This window comes from Apis cerana, linkage group LG3, assembly GCF_029169275.1.
Source record: "Apis cerana isolate GH-2021 linkage group LG3, AcerK_1.0, whole genome shotgun sequence".
NCBI classification, from domain to species: Eukaryota; Metazoa; Arthropoda; class Insecta; order Hymenoptera; family Apidae; genus Apis; species Apis cerana.
Window position 1 is genome coordinate 12469298 of NC_083854.1, and position 18922 is coordinate 12488219.

Below are 18922 nucleotides of genomic sequence, written 5' to 3' on the forward strand. Positions count from 1 at the left end.
AGCAAGAAGAATTGTTGCAAGAGTGGAAATTAAATGAAAATGAGTCATTAATAGATAAGAATAATACAAAGAAAAAAAAATTTATCTGTTTTTAATCAGTTGTACAAACACTTTTCTTCGTTATCATTTTTGCTTTCACATAATTTACAGTATAAACATAATATATTTAATTTAAACGTAATATAGAATAAAAAAAGACATAAAAAAAACTTAATCGTATTTTTATTTTAATTTATCCGATTATTATAATTTGATTTGTTAATCGAGCATTATTTTTATAATAAAATAATAAATCTCGAACGATACTCGGACATATTGTTATTTACAATAAAAAGACAAGCGAACAGAAAATAAATTGTTTCATTGTTATCTTTTAAAAATTTAAGAATATAAAAAGAAGCAATTCTTTCGTCAAATTTACGGATTTTTATTTGAAAGCATTTATCAATACATCATCCCGGGATGAGCTGCTCGCTGAAAAAATACATTGGGATTTGCCGATAGAGTAGTGTACAAATTTCCCGCGTCTTCTGGTCTTAAGTACATGCCTGGTGGTGGTAAGACGAACGTTTCCATCGGACTGTGAACATCTGTAAAATATTTATTTTTCGATTAATCTTTAAAATTACTAATAATTGAATATATATATATATATATATGTAGTAATTTTTAAAACTTTTAAAATATACTTGAGAAACTTGACAATTCGTTATCTGTATTTATGGTCTACCGAAACTTGTTATTGATTTCCGGTAAGGATAAAAATATCGCGTATCCGCTTATTCTTCCGGTCGTGTTAAGCAACGAAGCGTAATTTTTGTAACAAATTTATTTGAAATATGTTTGAAAAATATTTTTATTTCATATACGAGTCGATAATATAATTTTATTTTTCTTTTCATGTATCAAACGTATTTAAAGTTGACAAGTTTTAGAGATATTTATATATAGTTTCAAGAAATTACGCGCAAACTGCAGGTATTTAACAGCATTGACACAGAATCTCCATTTAAAGAGGTACAATTGTTCTGCAAACGTAACCACATTTCAAAATGGGTCATACCTGTCACATTGCTTGCAAACTTATCATTATTTGAAAGTTTCTCGTCACGATCGACTGATTTTATTTTTGAAATTGGATCGTCACGAAGAAATGAAAACTGTTCGATATATCTCTTATCGGAAATTAACTTAACGCAAGAATAGATGAGATTAAATAGGAAGTAAAATTAATCTTAAAAATAAAACAAAAATCCATTATTCGATTTATATGATATGAAAGGAATGTTTCTCAATTGGAAAAAGATAAAAATCTTGATTTTTAAATTTTTATCATTAAAATTTGATTTATAAGTTTAATCGAAGAATAATAAAACGATATAATAAAACGGTATAAACGATAACTGCAAACAATGCAATTACAAACTACGCTGTCATAAATAAGCGGACAGTTTATTAGCTTTACAGGCTAGCGACCTCTCGCCTCGAAATATGTACTAATCCACGCCCTACTAATAATGGACGTTACGGCAAAGAGACGAATCTAACGTAACTTGAAACTCCCAGAGATCGAAGAATTAAAATTTTCTTTTCCCTAAAAAATATAATCGTTTTCAGATGATATCTAAGCGATAACTTTTACTCGCCGAGGGAAGAGAATTTGTCCGTTCGTTCAAAAAAGTTTGATCAGTCGCCAACAACAGGTCACCGATTAACTAGCGTCGTCTGATCTAACGGGATTCGTTTCCCCTTCCAGTTTAATTCTTGGAGAAGCGCTTGACCTCCGCCTCGAAACTTTCTCCCTCTCCACCTTTCCACTAAGAGATTTTTCCTCCCTTTCGTTCGTTCCTCGAGGTGAAGGTCGCCAGAGGCGACGTCGTAACGGAAGAAAAGTTTGGAAGATCAAACGGTTTCAATGAAAAATATATATATATATAAGTGTATTTTCAATTTTTGAAATTCGTAAAGATATATTTTTTTCTCTTTTAGAAAGATAATCCCGTTCCCTTTCGTCCGAAAATCTATTTTTACCAGACGATAGATCACTTTTGCTCTGTTATATTTTATCAATCACCTCGTGGATATCTTTCCAACTAATTAATCCTCAGGGACTTACCGTCGGAGTATATGGGGCTTCCACCGTGCCTGCAAGCAGTACATCCAGGTATAGCGGATGAAACTAATGCCACGCGATCTGAAAATCAAAATAATTTATACGAATTTTAATTTTTAAATTTTATCAATTTTCTCCATTTCAAACAAATGCAATAATCGATATCAATTATTATCATATATATATATACATTTAACGATAAAAGTATTTCAATTAAACGCATTTTTACTTTTTCATAATAACTTCTATACTAATCTACAACTTTAACTTCCTCTCTTCTTTCGTGTTGTAGCCGCGCCACGAGTTTACACGAATAGGACACGAAAGTCGCCGCGTTGACATGATCGTGTGAAACGATCGAAATGGAACGAAGAAAGAACGGTAGAAAAAAAAAACACACAAAGACGCGACGACGATTCCAATTTCCACGACGTTGGAAAGTATAATTTTCATAAAAAGATACCAAAAAAAATGCTCTACTAATTAAATTTTGTTTCCTTAAAAAAAAAAAAAAAAAAAGAATTGATCGTAACAAATAACAAACTGCCCAACAATGCTTCAATTGCTGAAAATTTGCACAGGCGAAAGTACAATTTGGTTGCACGAACGTACCGCCGCTATGATAATGCATCTTCCTCTTTAAAGAAGCTTCCGCCGGTTTGAAGTGGAAGAAGGAGGGCGAGTAACCGCTGCCGGGAAGCGAGCTCATAGCATCGTCCCGATCGCGAATCACCGTCGCGGTGGCCTCCCGGCCGAGGGCGGCTAGCTGTCGGCCCTTCGGCAGGAACATGGTCAGGAAGACGAGAAGGGAAGTGGCCAATAAGCCGTAGGCGAGCCAAGCCTCCCTGTCGCTCTCCGTCGAGGCCGCCACGGAGCCGATCGCGCTCGATATCCAAATCGGAAGCGATAAACCAACGGCCAGGCCGATAAACGCCGCTTCCCGGTTGTTGTCTCGGACGCCCCTCGCTCGAACCGCCAAACAAGCAACCGCGACCAGCAACGCGCCTGGATACCTGGAGAGGGGAGGGGGAAAAAAGAAAAAGAAAAAAAAATCATCTTTTCTCCCCTGAAAATTTACCTCGGATTTTCAGGAAGAAATTTCGAAAAGGAAGGAATCGTTTTTCGACTTTTCGTTTGCATCTAATTTCTATTTCTTTTTGGAAGAAAGAAAGAATAAAAGGAGGAAGAAGCACAGGAAGATAGATCGGAAAGAAAGTTTACATTTCGAAAGTTTACCCGAGGGAGGCGACTATCTGTCCAAGAGGGGTTTTGCAACAGGACATCGTGAAGTTTTGTCCCGTATTTTGTACTTGGACAACCATGGGTGGCTCGCCGTAAAACCATTGCCCGATTATAGCTACTTGCACGAGTACCGCAAATCCCAATACCAATGCCTGTAACAAGCAGAAAGAAAGATCACCGTGTATACATATATATAACCTTATGTAAGCTTCTTCTCAATCTGAAAAAAAAAGTATCCAGCGATCGAACGGTGGTTTTTTGATTTTTGATCGATTAACGATAGAGAAGAATGTTGATAATTATTACGATGGCATTCTCAATTAACATTCTTAACGCTCGCGGTTGTCGCGCTATAATTCATCCGCGAACAAGCGGTTCCCCCGAGCGATGGCTTCTATTAAACGAAAAACGTGATTATAATAAACGAGGAATTATTAGACGAGTAGAAGAGATGCAGGCTGATTTTTATTTATTTATTTTTTTTTCTACTTTTTTTCTTTTTCCAACAAGTTATTTCATAAACTGGTTTCCACTCCAACTCTTATCATCGCTTCCTTTAACGCGAATGTAATCATATGTACGGGCAATAAAAGAAAACCCGTCGAATCTCCGTTACGCGGGGAAGAAAATGTCGGGTATATATTAATACGTTATTGAACGAACGGGCAGGGCATGGTTAACGACCACAACAGTTGCGCTTACTGCTATTAGCAAAGAGGGCGTAGTTTGCAGGCTGTTGCTTCTCATTCAGATCCCGTCTCGTCTCGTCCCGCGCGTACAAATGGTCGATCGAGATCGACATCCGGATCCCCGGACACACGGCGAAATAAGAAAAATTCTCTCGCGCATCGTTCGTTGTTCGAGAGTTGTTCCACGAGTTTTCTGCCCGCCACGAGTTTTCTAAAGCTCTATTCACATCGCCCACAACTTTCGATTCTACGTGTTCGATCTCTTTTCAAACGTTAACCTCTATGCACGACTATGTACGGGTTTCAGTGTCGAAGCGAATGAAGAATATTGCTCGGATCGTCGAATCGTAGAAAGTAATCGTGGTTTTTTGCAAGAGCAAAGAAAATTTTTCGTCGTTCGTTTTGTACCGACGTGTTCTTCTAAGACGGTGAAAATGGTGCATATTGCTCGCTCGATAATCGAATTAGGTTATCGAATTAGAATGGAAAAAGAAAGAAAGAAAAAAGTTATTTTTATATTTTGTCCTGATTTCTTTTCTTTTTTGTTTCTTGTTCTTTCTCTTTTTTTGCCCTCTCACTCGAATACATCCAATTTTTGTACGAAAGAAAAGAAGAATAAATTATTTCACGAAGCGTAATTGAATTCGTACGAATTGTATCTATTGGATTTCAATTTTAAATCCAAATCGATTATAAAGCGAGAGAAGAAAATTTTTATCGCCCACCTTTTGTCAAAAAATATTAAATATTAAATGTTACTAGATAAATGTTTTCCCCTAGAAAAATTTCAAATTTTATTCCCTGCACGCACTGGTTAAATTAGTTAATTAATGATAATCGTAACGTATCAACGTACGGAACGTACGAGTGATTATATCTCTCTTTAGCGATACAATTATGTTTAATCTTACTTGATAGGGTGCCGGTAGATAAACTCCGCTATTTAACGAGAGCAGGAACACGCATTTAACCAACAAGGCCGCAAATACGAGAGCGGCAGGCAAGCCGACTAATCGAAATGCGGCGCAGGAGAGAGGGTTTTGGCTGAGGGAGGCCGCAGCTGAGAGTCCTGCCAGTAGGAAAAGGCCTAAAAGTAGAGCTTGTCCCAAAAATAAATGTCGTCTATTTGGTGCGGTCACTCTTGCCTGAAAAATATCATTATCATTATCATTATTATCATTATTATTATTATTATTAAATTTGTCAATTTCTTTTTTCCCTTTCTTTATTAAACGCTCATTCGCATTATTCACTTATCGCGATAAATAATTTTTTTTTTTTGAATAATAAACGAACCGCAACGAATATTTACTCTGATATTCGGTTATATCGTACGATCGCTCGTAAAAAGAAATTGAGGGAAAATAAAAACGTGCACGCGTTCACGTTTCACGCGAGACGAGTGGCCCGATTTTTCTTTTTTCCTTCCAACCAAGGTAAATATCTATCTACGGCAATAAGAAAGTAATTCACGTTTCTTTTCAAAACGGTGTATTGTTTGTTCTATTAATATTAACGTTAATGTAACAGACAAGAAGGCGAAGAGATACGAGGTAAAGATTGTTCGTAAGAATTGATTTCCATATACAGATTGATTCTAATAAACGGGATTTAATTTCGCTAATTGGAATAACTAATAAAGATGAGTAAGCGTGGAAAGAACGAAAGCGATTCATATCTATCGACTCGTACAAGCAAATCGATTTCTTGTTTCGACATTCGTCATTTAATTTGCTATCTATTTTTCTTTTCCATCAATTTTCGTCCGGATTAATAATTAATAATTTTTTTAACAACGGTGGAGAAAGAATTATGCGTACATTTAGAGAAAAACATAGATCAACGTTAAAACTACTTACTACGGCGAATGATCGTCGCACAGTTCGTACTTACATCGAATTTTATCACCGAAAGCTTTCCACCCGGCGCGTTCAATGGAGCGTATCGGTACGAGCAGACGACACGGACGGAAGGAATAGGCAGTCGGCATGCAAACTAGGCCTAGGTCTCGCTCGAAATTGCGAGCGTGCCGCGGTTATTGGAGCTTGTCGAAGCGCGAACGAAAACAATTACCGTAAAATCCTTGCGTATCGTTCCGTCTCTTGCGCGTCATCCTTCAATAGACTTTTTCTTTCTCTCTTTTCCTCCGAGCTCTATTAATCCACTTCTCCCTCCCCGATTAAACGCGTTTCGTATCATCGCAACCTCCTCCCCCTCCTCCCCCGTTTTCTCCAATCTCCGCGCTCCACTTCCGGCCGCGAAACGATCGAATTATAAATTCTTACACGACTCGACGTCTCCTCCCCCGTTTCAAGCGGCTGATTAAAACCACGATCACGAGATATCCGCGTTGAAACGCGATAGAACAAAGCAAAGAAACGTCCGTACCCCCGCCCGATCCCGAGGCGGGGAGATGGGAATCGAGATCGGTTTGGACGCGAGATAGAAGAGTAGAAGTCGTTAAAGGTAAGCGAACCGACCTTGAGCAGTACGAAAACCTCGAAGCCAGCCATGAGGAGCATGGTGGCAGCGCTGAGGGCAGCAAGAGGAAGAGCCCAGGGTCGTTGCCTGAGCAAGGACCTCGGGTAGGCGCGTGTATCGGCCTCGATCTCGGCCTGGCCCCTCTTCCTCCCGGGGGGGAGTTTGTGCACCGAAACGGTCCTGTTCGGCGCCGGGACGCTGATGACACTCGCCACGCTCGCCAGCCCGTTCCTGTCCACCGCCGCGTCCAGCCCGGGCACGAGGAAGAATTCCGTGGACAGCTCGTGATCCTTGGCGCCCTCCCGCGCAGCCGCAGTTCCGGCTGGGCCGAGCCAACTCGCCGTGGCCCACGACAGGATGATCGGGCTCAGTCTCATCGCGTCATCCGTGCGCTCCTTCCGCGCGTCCTTCTCTCTCCTACGTGTGTCGCCTCTTCTCCTCTCCTCCTTTCTTCTCGCTCGCTCGCGCGCGCGCTCGCTCGCGCTCTCTCTCTGTCTCTCTACAAGTTTCTGTATCGTCACCGGGACATGCACCGTTTCCTGCGTAAGCGCATCCTTACATCCGCCCGCCTCCCTTCCTTTACAGGGGGAACAGGACACCTGTAATCGACGATAATTAATCCGTTTCGATGCTAGGTTAGGAAAATTGGAAAATCTCGAAAATTCGATTGGAATGAGCGGGGAGAGCGAATTTTAAAGGCAAAACGATCAGCACGAGTTTAATTATTACGAACAGGGTCGGCGGTAAGTAGAGTGAAGCGGTAGAGTAAAAAGCGGAATAAAAATCGAGTGGAAAGGGTAATGATCTGAAATGTCGAGAGGTGGCGATAAGCGAACCTTTTAAGTGTCGATCATTGCCCGCCTTCGATATCTTGGGTCGATATCGGTCGCCGCACATCTCTTCCTTCCTTTCGATCTCTTCCCTCGAAACGAGACAATCGATATATCTCTCCGCGAGCTCGTCAATTCTCTTAATAATAAACGACACGGATAGACGATAAATCGGAGAAGACTCTGTTTCCCTTCTCCTCGAGGAGAACGATTTTCGAAAAGAACGATTGTCGAAGGAGCACTGTTGCGCGAGAAAAAAGGTTTTCAGTCGGAGAGCATGGATCGACGGTTCTCCGACGGGGCGAGTGTGCTGGCCGCGCCACGAACCGCGCGTTGCGACAGGCAAACTCCGACTAAGCCAACGAGCATTCTCGAGGGAGAAACTGGAAGCAGACTGGAGTTCCGTTCTGGAGGTGAAGCCTATCCGTTACGGAGGAGCCAGGGAGATGGTGATGACGATGCCGAGGTGGTAGTGGCATACGACAGGAGCGGATCCACGCGAATCTTCCATCAAAATTTTCGCCTTCCAACCTCCGATTAATCCAACCATTTTTCGGGCAATGTACGTAAATTTTCTTCCCTCCATCTTCAACGATCGATTAATCGAGGAAGAGAGGATGTTATTTTCTATTTCGAAGAAAAGAATAAATATCGTCGAGCGGGCGTTATATTATTTTTTTAATTAATTCGTTTGGATCATTAATTTTAATAAAAAGAATCACGCCTCGAGTGATTAGATTACGGTGTAATCTGAGATTTTAAAAAAGGAGGAACATTTTCCTCTTCTCCTTTTCTCTAGCGTGAGTTGTTGCAGCGAGCGAGAAGAAAAAAGGGGGGGGAGGGAGGGGGGAGTGACTGGCCGGCCCTTATGAATTTTAATTAGCCAGCTATTATTATTATCGTGGCTCCCACTTTATCGTTTCGAAGTTGGCTTCGATCTGATCCGCCCCTGTCAAGATGAGAGAAGGATCAGCGTGGAATAAAAGAGAAATAGAGAGAAGGATCGGAATGAGAGAAAGAAAAAGAAGAAGGCCGGTCCACCGCCCGACGGAGGACCGGACCCGGCCACGCCATTTACATATCGTACGTGTAATAACCTCGAAAAAGTTTCCAACAATGGTCCAAGAATATCCAACAACGACGCGAGAAAAGAGAGGAGAAAATGGGAAATGGAGACGAGGCTACGTGGACCGAGTGAAAAATGAGAGAAATATTCTCACGGAAAATTCCGAGTGTCTTTTTCGTTTGAGAAACCTGTTGCAGGGAAGAGGAGTCGCAACAGTTATTCCCTTTCGCTCGAACGACAGAGAGAGAGAGAGAAATAGATCATATATATCTAATTCGAGAAGAGACTTAATTTAAGACACGAGCGGTGGAAATTATTTACCTTGGCCTAGAAATCGTAAAATAATTCGTGTGAAAGTGATAACGCGAGAGAGAACGTTTCTCCTTTCTGGATCTAATTATAAGCGAATATATATATATATATGTATAAGCTAGATAACGTAGGCGTCACAGATCAATGATCGTTTGCGAACGCGCGACACGTTCGGTAGCCCGTACACACCACGATCGATCCCTTGCAACCCAAGGTTCGATGAACTCTACCTCGAAAACCGGACAAACCGTTTGCACGTTTGGTACGGGTGGTTCGGCGGCATCCTCCGATAAGCGAGTCCGAGAACGCGTCTTACGTCTTCTTCCGAAAACCGCCGCATGTTTTCAAACCTGCGTGCAACCCACCAACAAGCTAGGAAAAAGCTAACCTGTCTTGTGCGGACCGAACAATTATTTACCAATGATCGAGGCGAATGGGAGAGAAATGTTCTTTTTTCTCGATCGAAATTATTCTTGCTTAATATCAATTACAGTTGCCGTCGTGCAACGGGTATTGTTAGAAATAGAAAAGGATCGAGAGAGAATGCTTTTATTCGTAGAAACGTCTTAAGCGAAGGGGGGAAGGAAAAAAAATGGGCAGAACAATGGGAGGTTGTCAAAGAGCGCGAACAACGAAAATCCTTGCTTCAAGCTGTACAGTATGTATATATATATATATATACAAATGCGTGCGATGTACAATGTTTCGCAATAGCCACACCCGGTCACTTTCTCCGCCAAAGCCAAAGTCATTCTTGTACCGTAACTTACTATGCTTAATGACGCAAGCTGCCCACGCTCCATCTAACGCGAGCCACACGTTGATCCGCTTTCCTCTTATACGTGTACGTTAGCCAACCGTGGAATTTAATTTACAAGCGTCGATAGGAGGAGAAGGGGGAAAAAAAGGATAATTAAGACGCGACTGCTTTAATGGCAAAAAGCGGAAGATCGAGTCGAGTGATGACGGCCCTGACCGAATTTCTTCGCACTTGGACGTCGATCCCCGAAGATTGTGAAGCTTTTTTAAAAATTCCGAGTATTCCAAATTTCCGCTTTCTTATAACCTCGTTGCACGTTTCGATTCTTATATATATATGTTATTACAATTTATCAATTTTTCCCTCGATAATACAATTATTCATATTTTAAAGAGGGAGAGGGAAGTGCGAACCTAACCTCTCCGAGATTCTTCTTCTCGATTCTTTGTTGTCGCATCTGTCGCATAACCTATAACCAGCAACCAGAGTCTATTTTAAGGGAAGAGCGATGGTATCGGAAAAAAAGAAATTGATCGTGGACAAATGTTAAATAACTTGTGAGTGTAATATGAAATACGGATAATGCATCTTTGTACCGAAAAGGATTTACCTCTATGCGAAAGAAGCCGTGGAGCGTGGTGAACGCGAAATACCTTCCTCCACCCGAGGAACCCTAAATGATGCGGAGCACCGAACTCTCGGTATTGCAGTAAGAGAGGAGAGAAGTGGCTTGCAACCGGTTTCAACAAACTAAAGCTAAATAAAGTCATGTAGCGGCGCGAACGAAGGAAATCGTTCTGCCGATAATTGCGCCCACGAAAAACTTTTCGAGCTTGGCCGCGGAACGATCATTACATGCGATAATATTTAAAAACAAGCGATCATCATCATCATCATTATCGAGTTTCCATCTGTGATGATATACTACGGTGTATAATAAACCTGTTAACAAATTAATAATAATAAGTTTCGTTTCGTTTAAATGAGAAATAAGAATCGATTCGTGCAAGAGTGATTAAATTAAATTAATGGATTAATTCGATCTTTTCGTTTATTTTTTTGAAAAGATCGATTCGTCGTTGAAAACGAATAAATAAATTTAGCTTCGACATTGACAATGATCGAGTGGGTTGTCGTTTATCTCAGATTTGATTACAGAGCGGAACTGTCGTAATTCGCATTCCGGAATTAATTTTCAAGGAACAAGTTCTCGGTATAATTAATAACAATTCCCTCGAGCGATACCTACAATCGATCAAAGAGAGGCAAACATTCTTTCGCAACTCACCCCTTGTCTATTCTTTATGCCTCGTAGGGTTTGATACGTTGATAAGTCGACCCTTCCACGGCGATTCATTTGAATATAAATCCGGCTGTCTACACACGTTGAAAATCTCAGGAACGAATACGGGATAAGAAGGATGGGGAACTAAGAGGAACCAAGAAACGAGTCGGACGAAGAGAGGTAGAAGAAGGAGACGAAACGAAGAATTCTTTTTTCGTTGCACATTGTAACCGCAAACCGCGGTGGTCGACCATGCAGGATATTTTTTATTCACCTTATTTTGGGTTCCTCCGCGCGTTTGACTTTCTTCTTTTATATCGTTTTAATATACGCGCACGAATAGAGTTTGCAAGCGTGTACTTGTGCGTATACAGTTTCTTCGTAACTTTATTTCAGAATATCGTGGTAAATGCGAAATATGAATACACTTGTAATTGCATCTGCAAAAAGAATTAATAAATTTTTAGAACGTAAATGCGAAAATATATAATTTAATAGAAGGATTATAATTAAGAAAATTAAATTTAAGTAATTTTTAAGAAATAATTTAAATAACCCGATGTATAAGTACGATGTAAGAGAGGATAATAAATATCGAACTCAAGGATATAATATCGTTTCATGAGTTCGATGACCCGAAACCATGAAAGATTTTTAAAAATGATAGTATTTAAAATTTTTTTCACCTCTATTTACCGTTACTCATTTACATATAATCATTATATTCTGGTTTTAATTTTAATTGCTTGCAAATAATTATTTTTCGAATGAATAAATTAAAGTAACAAAGGGATACGATATCCAATAAAGAAATAAAAAAAAATGAAAAAGAGAAAAAGACTCGAGGAATGTACTCAATTCCAAGTCAAATTGGATAAAAAGATTCTCTGTCACGATAAATTTATGATGGAAATTATTTCAAATTAATGTAAATACAAAATAACGAGTAAAATTTTCATGAATAAATCTATTGAAGAGTGACAGAAATGTAAATGAACTGAACGAACTAGCGAATAAAAGCAACAGATTCGCATAAATCACGATTCGATGAATAATCTCTCGTATTCTCGAGTTAAAAAAAAACACCTGTGTATACTTGTGAAGGGATAAAGAAGAATCCAAAAGGGCGACTATTATTTTATTCTGCGCGCGAGTGCATTGTTAAAAGAAACTTTTATTACCTCTGCCAAGGACGAAAGCTCACCACGTAATCTCGAGGAAAGTCTATATGGAGTCGTGAAACATTTACTTCTTTACATACGTATTATACGAAGGGTACGTGCATATAAGACCGCAATGCACGTGTCTACGTGCGCTTACGATGGGGTAACGATATTTATTATATGTCGGCTATGAATTATGGGCCGTTAACTTTGCCTTCGTGACGCGGCCCTTTGCTTCGCGACCAACCAGCCTACGAATCGCCACTCTGCCTATAGAAAAATATACATATTATGCGCATGCTTGGTGGGTTGATTTCGAGCGAAAAATTTACCTTTAATAAATTGCTCGTTTTCGCGAATTAATCGAACGAAAAGTTAAAATGTTAAAACAATTCGATCAAATCAAAATGGGGAAAAAAATCTATTCAGAAACATTGTACATTGTATATCTAACTATAATACAATAACATCGTGAAACGTTATAAAAAAAAAAAAAAAAGAAATATCTCGAAATCGTTATGTTTTTATAGAATACTTTCCAGTAATGAATAAAATTAGCACCGATTCGGTGACATTCCAAAAGAATTTTAATTATAATATAATTAATTGACAGTAAAAAATGGTTATTGAAGAAGAATCTAGTTTCTTCAATAATGAAAGAAATTTAATGAACATAAAAATATTAAGAAAAATTTAAAATAATACAATAATTAAAAAGATATCTATTTTTTTATGATACTTCAAAATTATTATTAATTTATAACTATAAATTAAAGATGAAGAAATTTTATTGTATTTGTTTTAATATATATATATACAGGTATATAGGTATATATATATATAAATTTTCAATTTTGTACACTGTTATTTGATGTTACGTATTACGTTATTAAAAAGTTATATAGAAAAATATTATTATTCTGCAAAGTACAAAATGATATTTTTGTATATAAATAAAATAAAATAACATGATTCGGAAGTATTCATATTTTAATACTTTTAAATTTATCATTTTAAGATTCTAACAATTTATTACTCATACATATATGATTAATTTCATTATCGAAATGTAAATATTACTATATATTTGATAGTAAATCATAAAAGTATTATCACGTAAATATCTAATATTATTTACGTATTGATTATAAAAATTAATTTATTCTACATTTAGAAAGAAAATTATATTCTATCTAAATTAAAATAAAAGTAATTTTTTTTTATTAACTAAAGAGTATTTTGAATTTTTATGAATTATAAAAGAAAAATTCCAAACTTTTATAGTTATTAATCAATGAAATGTTTCTAATGAAAAAATTGTAATTTACAAATCGAGACACAGTTAATAAAACCAAATTTGTGGTTACAAAAGTAAATGCGTGTGAATACAAAAGTAACTTAAATATATTTTATTTTAATAATAAAACTGGCTGCAAAGGGTGACCCAAACTTAGTTTCATTAATTTCATACAATTAAAATAAATCTTCATTATAAGCATATCTTAAGATTTTAATACAAATTATTAAAGTAAACTTTTATAATTAGTAATATTAAATGTACCATACAATCATACAAAGAAATATTATTTATGAAATGTTTAAATATATTTTTCATATTTTTTGATAACAATATATAAATATACATATATATTGTTATCAAATATATATTTTCTATCATTTATTTTAATATAGTTAGAGTCACGATTCGCGCACCTACAATGATCAAGATGATTATTCTGTAATAATAATAGTAATAATTACAATAATAATAGCAATAATTATTATCATTGGAATTTTTACATAAAAATATAAATTACAGTTTACTGTATTTATAAGAGAAATCTGTGAAATCTCAAGTCTTGGCTCTGCTAAAAATGAATTTGCAGGCAGAGTAACAATTGATGGAAATAATTGTATAGTCTTGTTTCTGGAGATTCTATTTATCAACTGTACAATTTTGGAACCTGAGAAAATCAATTATTGAAATTTAATCATTTATGTTGATATATCTAGTAGTTACATGTTATGAAAGATGTAAAAGTATCAAATAATATCAATTTCCAACTAATTTGGGCAAACCTCAGGCACCTATATATCAACGTAATTATACGTTCTTATAAAATAGTTTTTTGTAAGTAAGGTGTACACAATTAAATGAATGTTGATTAATAATAATTTAAATAAAATACATTTTTAACATATGGATTTCCATTTAACTGGAATCTTAAAACTGATATTCTATCACTTTTTTCTTGGTACACCATAATTTATAAATATATCCTCTGTGTAAAATACACGTATAATTTTTTTATTCAATTAGCTATAACATTCTAAATGCAAAAAATGCAAAAATATTAATATAAGCAACAAATCAATTAAGTTCATAGAATTTATATACTGTTTTTTCTCTTTTATATGTACCATATTTCCTTTTTATTTTGTATGATGTTAAAAAATCAAAATTTTTGTCACAAAATAAACCTTACTTCCAAAAGTTAAAAATTATACAGAAATATTTTACTTATGGATCTATATACGATTTTTAATTAGAATTGATAAGATTCAACCATTATTAGCATGGTAGTTATTAAAGATAAACAAAACTATTTATTGCCAATTCCTGTTCTAAACCATCACAAAATCTCGACCTGTGTTAGATTTTTCACTTTCTGAACCTTCGCTACCTTCTTCACCTTCTAATCCAGAAGGAAGTTTATTTTCCTCGCTAGACGAGATTTCTTCAATGTGAGTATGTTCTTTAGATAATTCTTTGATACTAGGTTTCTCTTCTCTGTAAATAAAATATGCGCATGATAATATCTTCTAAATATCAGACATTTAAAATATTTAAATTAATCAATAAAAACCAATGTAACATAATCAATTTTAACTTACAATTGTGTTGGTGTTTCTTCGGTATCAGAATCTTTTTCCTTCTTTTTCTTTTTTTTACTAACTTTTCTATCACTTTCAGATGTAGAGCCATAATATTCATACTACAAATATATTTAAATATATTAATATATACATTTTATTCATTCAAAATAATAAATAATTTCAAATTAATACATACTTGATAAGGTGGCCAGAATGAAGCAAAGAATCCAACATCTGCAGTTAAATTAGGCAAAAGCCAAAGATGACATCTGCCAAGTGTTGGAACCCAAAGAAGGCAAAATACAATTAATCTAATAATTGCTAATGCCAAAATAAATACAAGAAATCCAGCAGCTGCAACACTTATATAATATACACCATGACGGATTGTTAATGGCCATAAAGGGAAGAGACAAACACCAATTGCACCCAAAACTACAAGTGTTCCAAAGAACCAGTAATATATGGGAATTGGCTCATATATCCAAACATAAGCATCATTGCAGTCTACAAAATATTGTTCCATATGCATTTCCAAACGTACCTAAAATAATTAATAACTTTTTAAATAATTTATTTTTATTATATATTTATTATTTATTATATTATTTATCATATTATTATATATTCTTTTCGATATATTAGAAACTTATTTAATAACAAGATCACTAATGAAGTGAATATTTTTTATTTTTTCATACAATGCTTGAAATTATTTTAATATTTATTAAAATATTTATATTATAAAATACTTAATAATATAAATATAACAACAACAAAAAATAAAGTGTGAATTCATAAGCATTAAAAAAATTATAAATAATAAAACTTATTCATAAATTCATATAAACACATATATACACATTAAATAAATAAATTACTATTTATTTTAAAATACTTACTTTTGGTTTTTTCTTTTTTTCTTCAGTTTTATCTTCACTATCTTTTTCACTTATTGTATCTTTATTTTCTTTAGGTTCTTCTTTTTCTTTTTCAGATTTCTTTTCTTTTTTAATTTCTTTAACCTTTTTTTTTATTCCACGAATTTTATATAATTCTTCTTCAGAAATTACTACTTTTTTTGCTCGATGAAAAAATTTATGTCTCAACATCAAGTCAAGAAATTCTGTAACTTGTTTACGTTTTTCAAATTTGGTTTTACTCCATGGTGAATTCTCCAATAAAGCATCCACTGCACGTGAACCAGTAAAGTATTCAACATTGTGACTTCTATCAAATTTTGTTTTTTTTGAAGGTACATTGTTACGAATCCATTTGGCTACTGCATATTCTTCTTTAGATGGTTTTTCTTGAATAACTTCGTTATCTACATTTGATGTTTCCTGCTATAAAAGGTTAAATCTCAATTTTTGATGTTTTATAATTATTTATTATACGTTAATTAATATAGGATATTATATTCTAAATTAAAATTATGTTTCATTATGAAAAATATTTAATGTAATCGTAATTAATTGTATATTGTATATAAAAAATAGAATAATAAAGTTTTTTGATGATACAGATTATGACACGAAATATAATTAAAACAATTGTTGAATTTCTATACAAAAAAAATATGTTTGACATAGACGTTACGATTCTATAAATAACAAAATAAAATAATTTATCATATAACAAGTTAATCATATAATTGAATTAATAATTGAATCATATAATGAATTTTATATATCGAAAATAAATTGTTTGCTACGTCATCCGTTATTCTATTACAACACTTATTCATATTGACACGTGCTTTGAATTAAAGAAAAAATATGAATTCAACATAAAATGGAATATTATACTTTTAATTATTGAATAAATATCACAATTTATACGTAGTATTGAATAATATTATAATAATTATAGCCATATGTGATACTTACATCTTTGCGCTTCCTGCTTTTCCTACGTTCCGCCATGTTGTAAATTCCGTTTTGCGCTTGCGTGTTCAATCTTATTTACTCATTAGCAGAAGCAACAAACGTGGCATGTGCTTCTGCGTAATATATTGCACACAGTGTCTAGCCGGCTTCTTAAATATTGCATACGTTGTTTGAAGAAAAAAGGTATAACTAAATTTTTAAATACGTTAATTTTTAAAAGTTCATTTCTTTCAATTGAAATAATTACAATTATTGATATTTCACATACATTTTACACAATGATTTTTACAAAAATGTAGTAATTTCTACAATTTTATTCTAATATATTGATTTATAATTAAAATTTTATTATAATATAAATTTTTTAATATAATTTTATTATACGTTTTTCTAAATATAATTTTTATTTAAAAAGTTCTTTTTTAATATAAATTTTGAGTAGAATTCTTTTTTCAAATCTTATATTTTTTATATATAATTACATATAATTAATGACAGAAAGAATTCATGTCATTTTAAGATAATGAATTTTACAAAATAAAATAGAAAAAAATGTGAAATAATATAAAAAAATAAAATAATTTAATTTCAATTTGTTACGGTATATTTTTGAAAATAAAATTAATTATTTTTACTCCTATATATAAAATTAGCTATTATTAATTCGAAAATTGCATAATTGCATAGGATAAAATTAACTATGTATTGAGAAATGAAATAAATATTAAAATTAACGTATTAACCTATAAAAATGTTGTGAATAATTGTGTAAATTCTTTCCTTTTTTTTTTTTTGTGTAAACTCTTTTTTTATAAAAAATATATTAATATAGGAAATTTAACCTTAAAAATGAGTGCACCAATAAGTACTGCAATGGATAGTTTGTCAGCTGCAATTAGATCTAATATAATTCCAAATCAAGAATATTTATTACAAGGATCAGTGTTAGACAGTGCAGTAGAAGTATTGCTTCATAGATTACGTGGTTTATGTGATAATGTGGATACTGGACCAGAAACTTTTAATGATCATGAAATGTGTTTTAGTATCAGGTATGTTTAATAATTTTATAAGCATTAAAAATACTATATTATTCATAAATTTAAATAATCATTAAATATTTCATGTTATAGAGGATCTGAACAGCCATTGCTTTTACGTGTAAGAAGGGCTTTAGATTATCAAGATATGCCTTGGCAATTACGTTATATCGGTCAACCCGAATTGGGTGATAAATCAAGACCCACAATTGTCAGAAGCAGCTTAGATATAGCAACTAGTAATACAGTTGTTGACTTCTTAACAGAACTTGGATGTAGATTAGATTTTGAATATATTGCACGTGGTTATATGTTTCGTAAAGGTAGAATGAAAGTAACAGTTTCCAAAATATTTAAAATGGGTCAACAAGGAAAAATACCTGAAAGTATGGAAGCAATATCTCAAAGTTACTTAGTAGAATTGAGTGTTTTAGCACCTAGTGGCCAAGATGCAATAGCAGAAGATATGAGAATTTTTGCAGAACAATTAAAACCTTTAGTACAACTTGAAAAAATTGATTATAAAAGACTTGTACATTAATATAATATTCAATATTGTATTTTAAACCATATTAATTATATTTATTTCGTTTGTATAAATTTTACCGATATCGTCGTATAATGTTAAAATATTCCCCTCATATATTTAATTATATTGTTTTGCGAAATCATCGTTTTAGGTGTATATTGTAAAACTGATAATGTGATATATATTTTTTACATTAAAGATTAAAATATATTGTAGTTTTAAAAAAAAATTGTATATAAAAATATATTCAATTAACTTTCCATACCTTTTGATTTAGGATCACGCGCCAAGCAATGATATAGACAAAGAAAGTAAATATGAGGAGAAGGATAGAGATAGGATTAAAAATATTGAAATCAGCGCCATCTTCAGAGCGAGAAGCAAATGAAACATAAAGAATAGAAATATAGTAAGAAATGATCTCCAATGCCATCTTTCGAGTATCAAAGACATCTTTGCAAAGATAGAACAAAATAGAATTGAAGATCAGCGTCATCTTTTAAAATAATTCTTTGGAGAAATATGTTTTGTATTCAAGAGATAGCGCTTCAATTCTTATTCTATATCTATTCTTCTTTCATTTGCGGCACTCTGAAGATGGCGCTGATTTCTATATTTTATTTTATATCTGTCCTTTTCTTTTTAT

General features: G+C 34.0%; 3 protein-coding genes and 1 long non-coding RNA gene across 5 annotated transcripts; 2 read left to right on the forward strand and 2 right to left on the reverse strand.

Annotated features, from left to right (window-relative positions):
* Positions 1-403: 403 nt before the first annotated feature.
* LOC108001096 (uncharacterized) lies at positions 404-9629 on the reverse strand. The gene is made up of 7 exons (XM_062073098.1): positions 9504-9629; positions 6525-7124; positions 4956-5189; positions 3350-3507; positions 2726-3126; positions 2117-2194; positions 404-590 (listed from the first exon to the last, which is right to left on the reverse strand). The coding sequence occupies exons 1-7, from the start codon at positions 9534-9536 to the stop codon at positions 445-447; spliced, it is 1650 nt and encodes a 549-aa protein (XP_061929082.1). The 5' UTR covers positions 9537-9629; the 3' UTR covers positions 404-444.
* On the forward strand, positions 9561-11439 carry LOC133665841 (uncharacterized). Its single transcript, XR_009829246.1, has 2 exons — positions 9561-10706; positions 10809-11439. It is a non-coding gene; the product is annotated as an uncharacterized LOC133665841 (long non-coding RNA).
* A 1896-nt stretch (positions 11440-13335) lies between these two features.
* LOC108001113 (translocation protein SEC62) lies at positions 13336-16849 on the reverse strand. Of its 2 annotated transcripts, none has more exons than XM_017061975.3 (5): positions 16708-16849; positions 15721-16164; positions 15015-15362; positions 14837-14937; positions 13336-14732 (listed from the first exon to the last, which is right to left on the reverse strand). In XM_017061975.3, exons 1-5 carry the CDS (start codon positions 16741-16743, stop codon positions 14567-14569), a joined length of 1095 nt encoding a protein of 364 aa, XP_016917464.1. In that variant the 5' UTR covers positions 16744-16849; the 3' UTR covers positions 13336-14566. The 2 variants fall into 2 exon arrangements, with proteins under 2 accessions (XP_016917464.1, XP_016917465.1); XM_017061976.3 differs by having other exon boundaries at positions 15721-16161; positions 16708-16847.
* Positions 16754-18505, forward strand: LOC108001114 (mediator of RNA polymerase II transcription subunit 18). Its single transcript, XM_017061977.3, has 3 exons — positions 16754-16890; positions 17540-17759; positions 17841-18505. Exons 2-3 carry the CDS (start codon positions 17557-17559, stop codon positions 18286-18288), a joined length of 651 nt encoding a protein of 216 aa, XP_016917466.1. The 5' UTR covers positions 16754-16890; positions 17540-17556; the 3' UTR covers positions 18289-18505.
* The last annotated feature ends 417 nt before the right edge of the window (positions 18506-18922 follow it).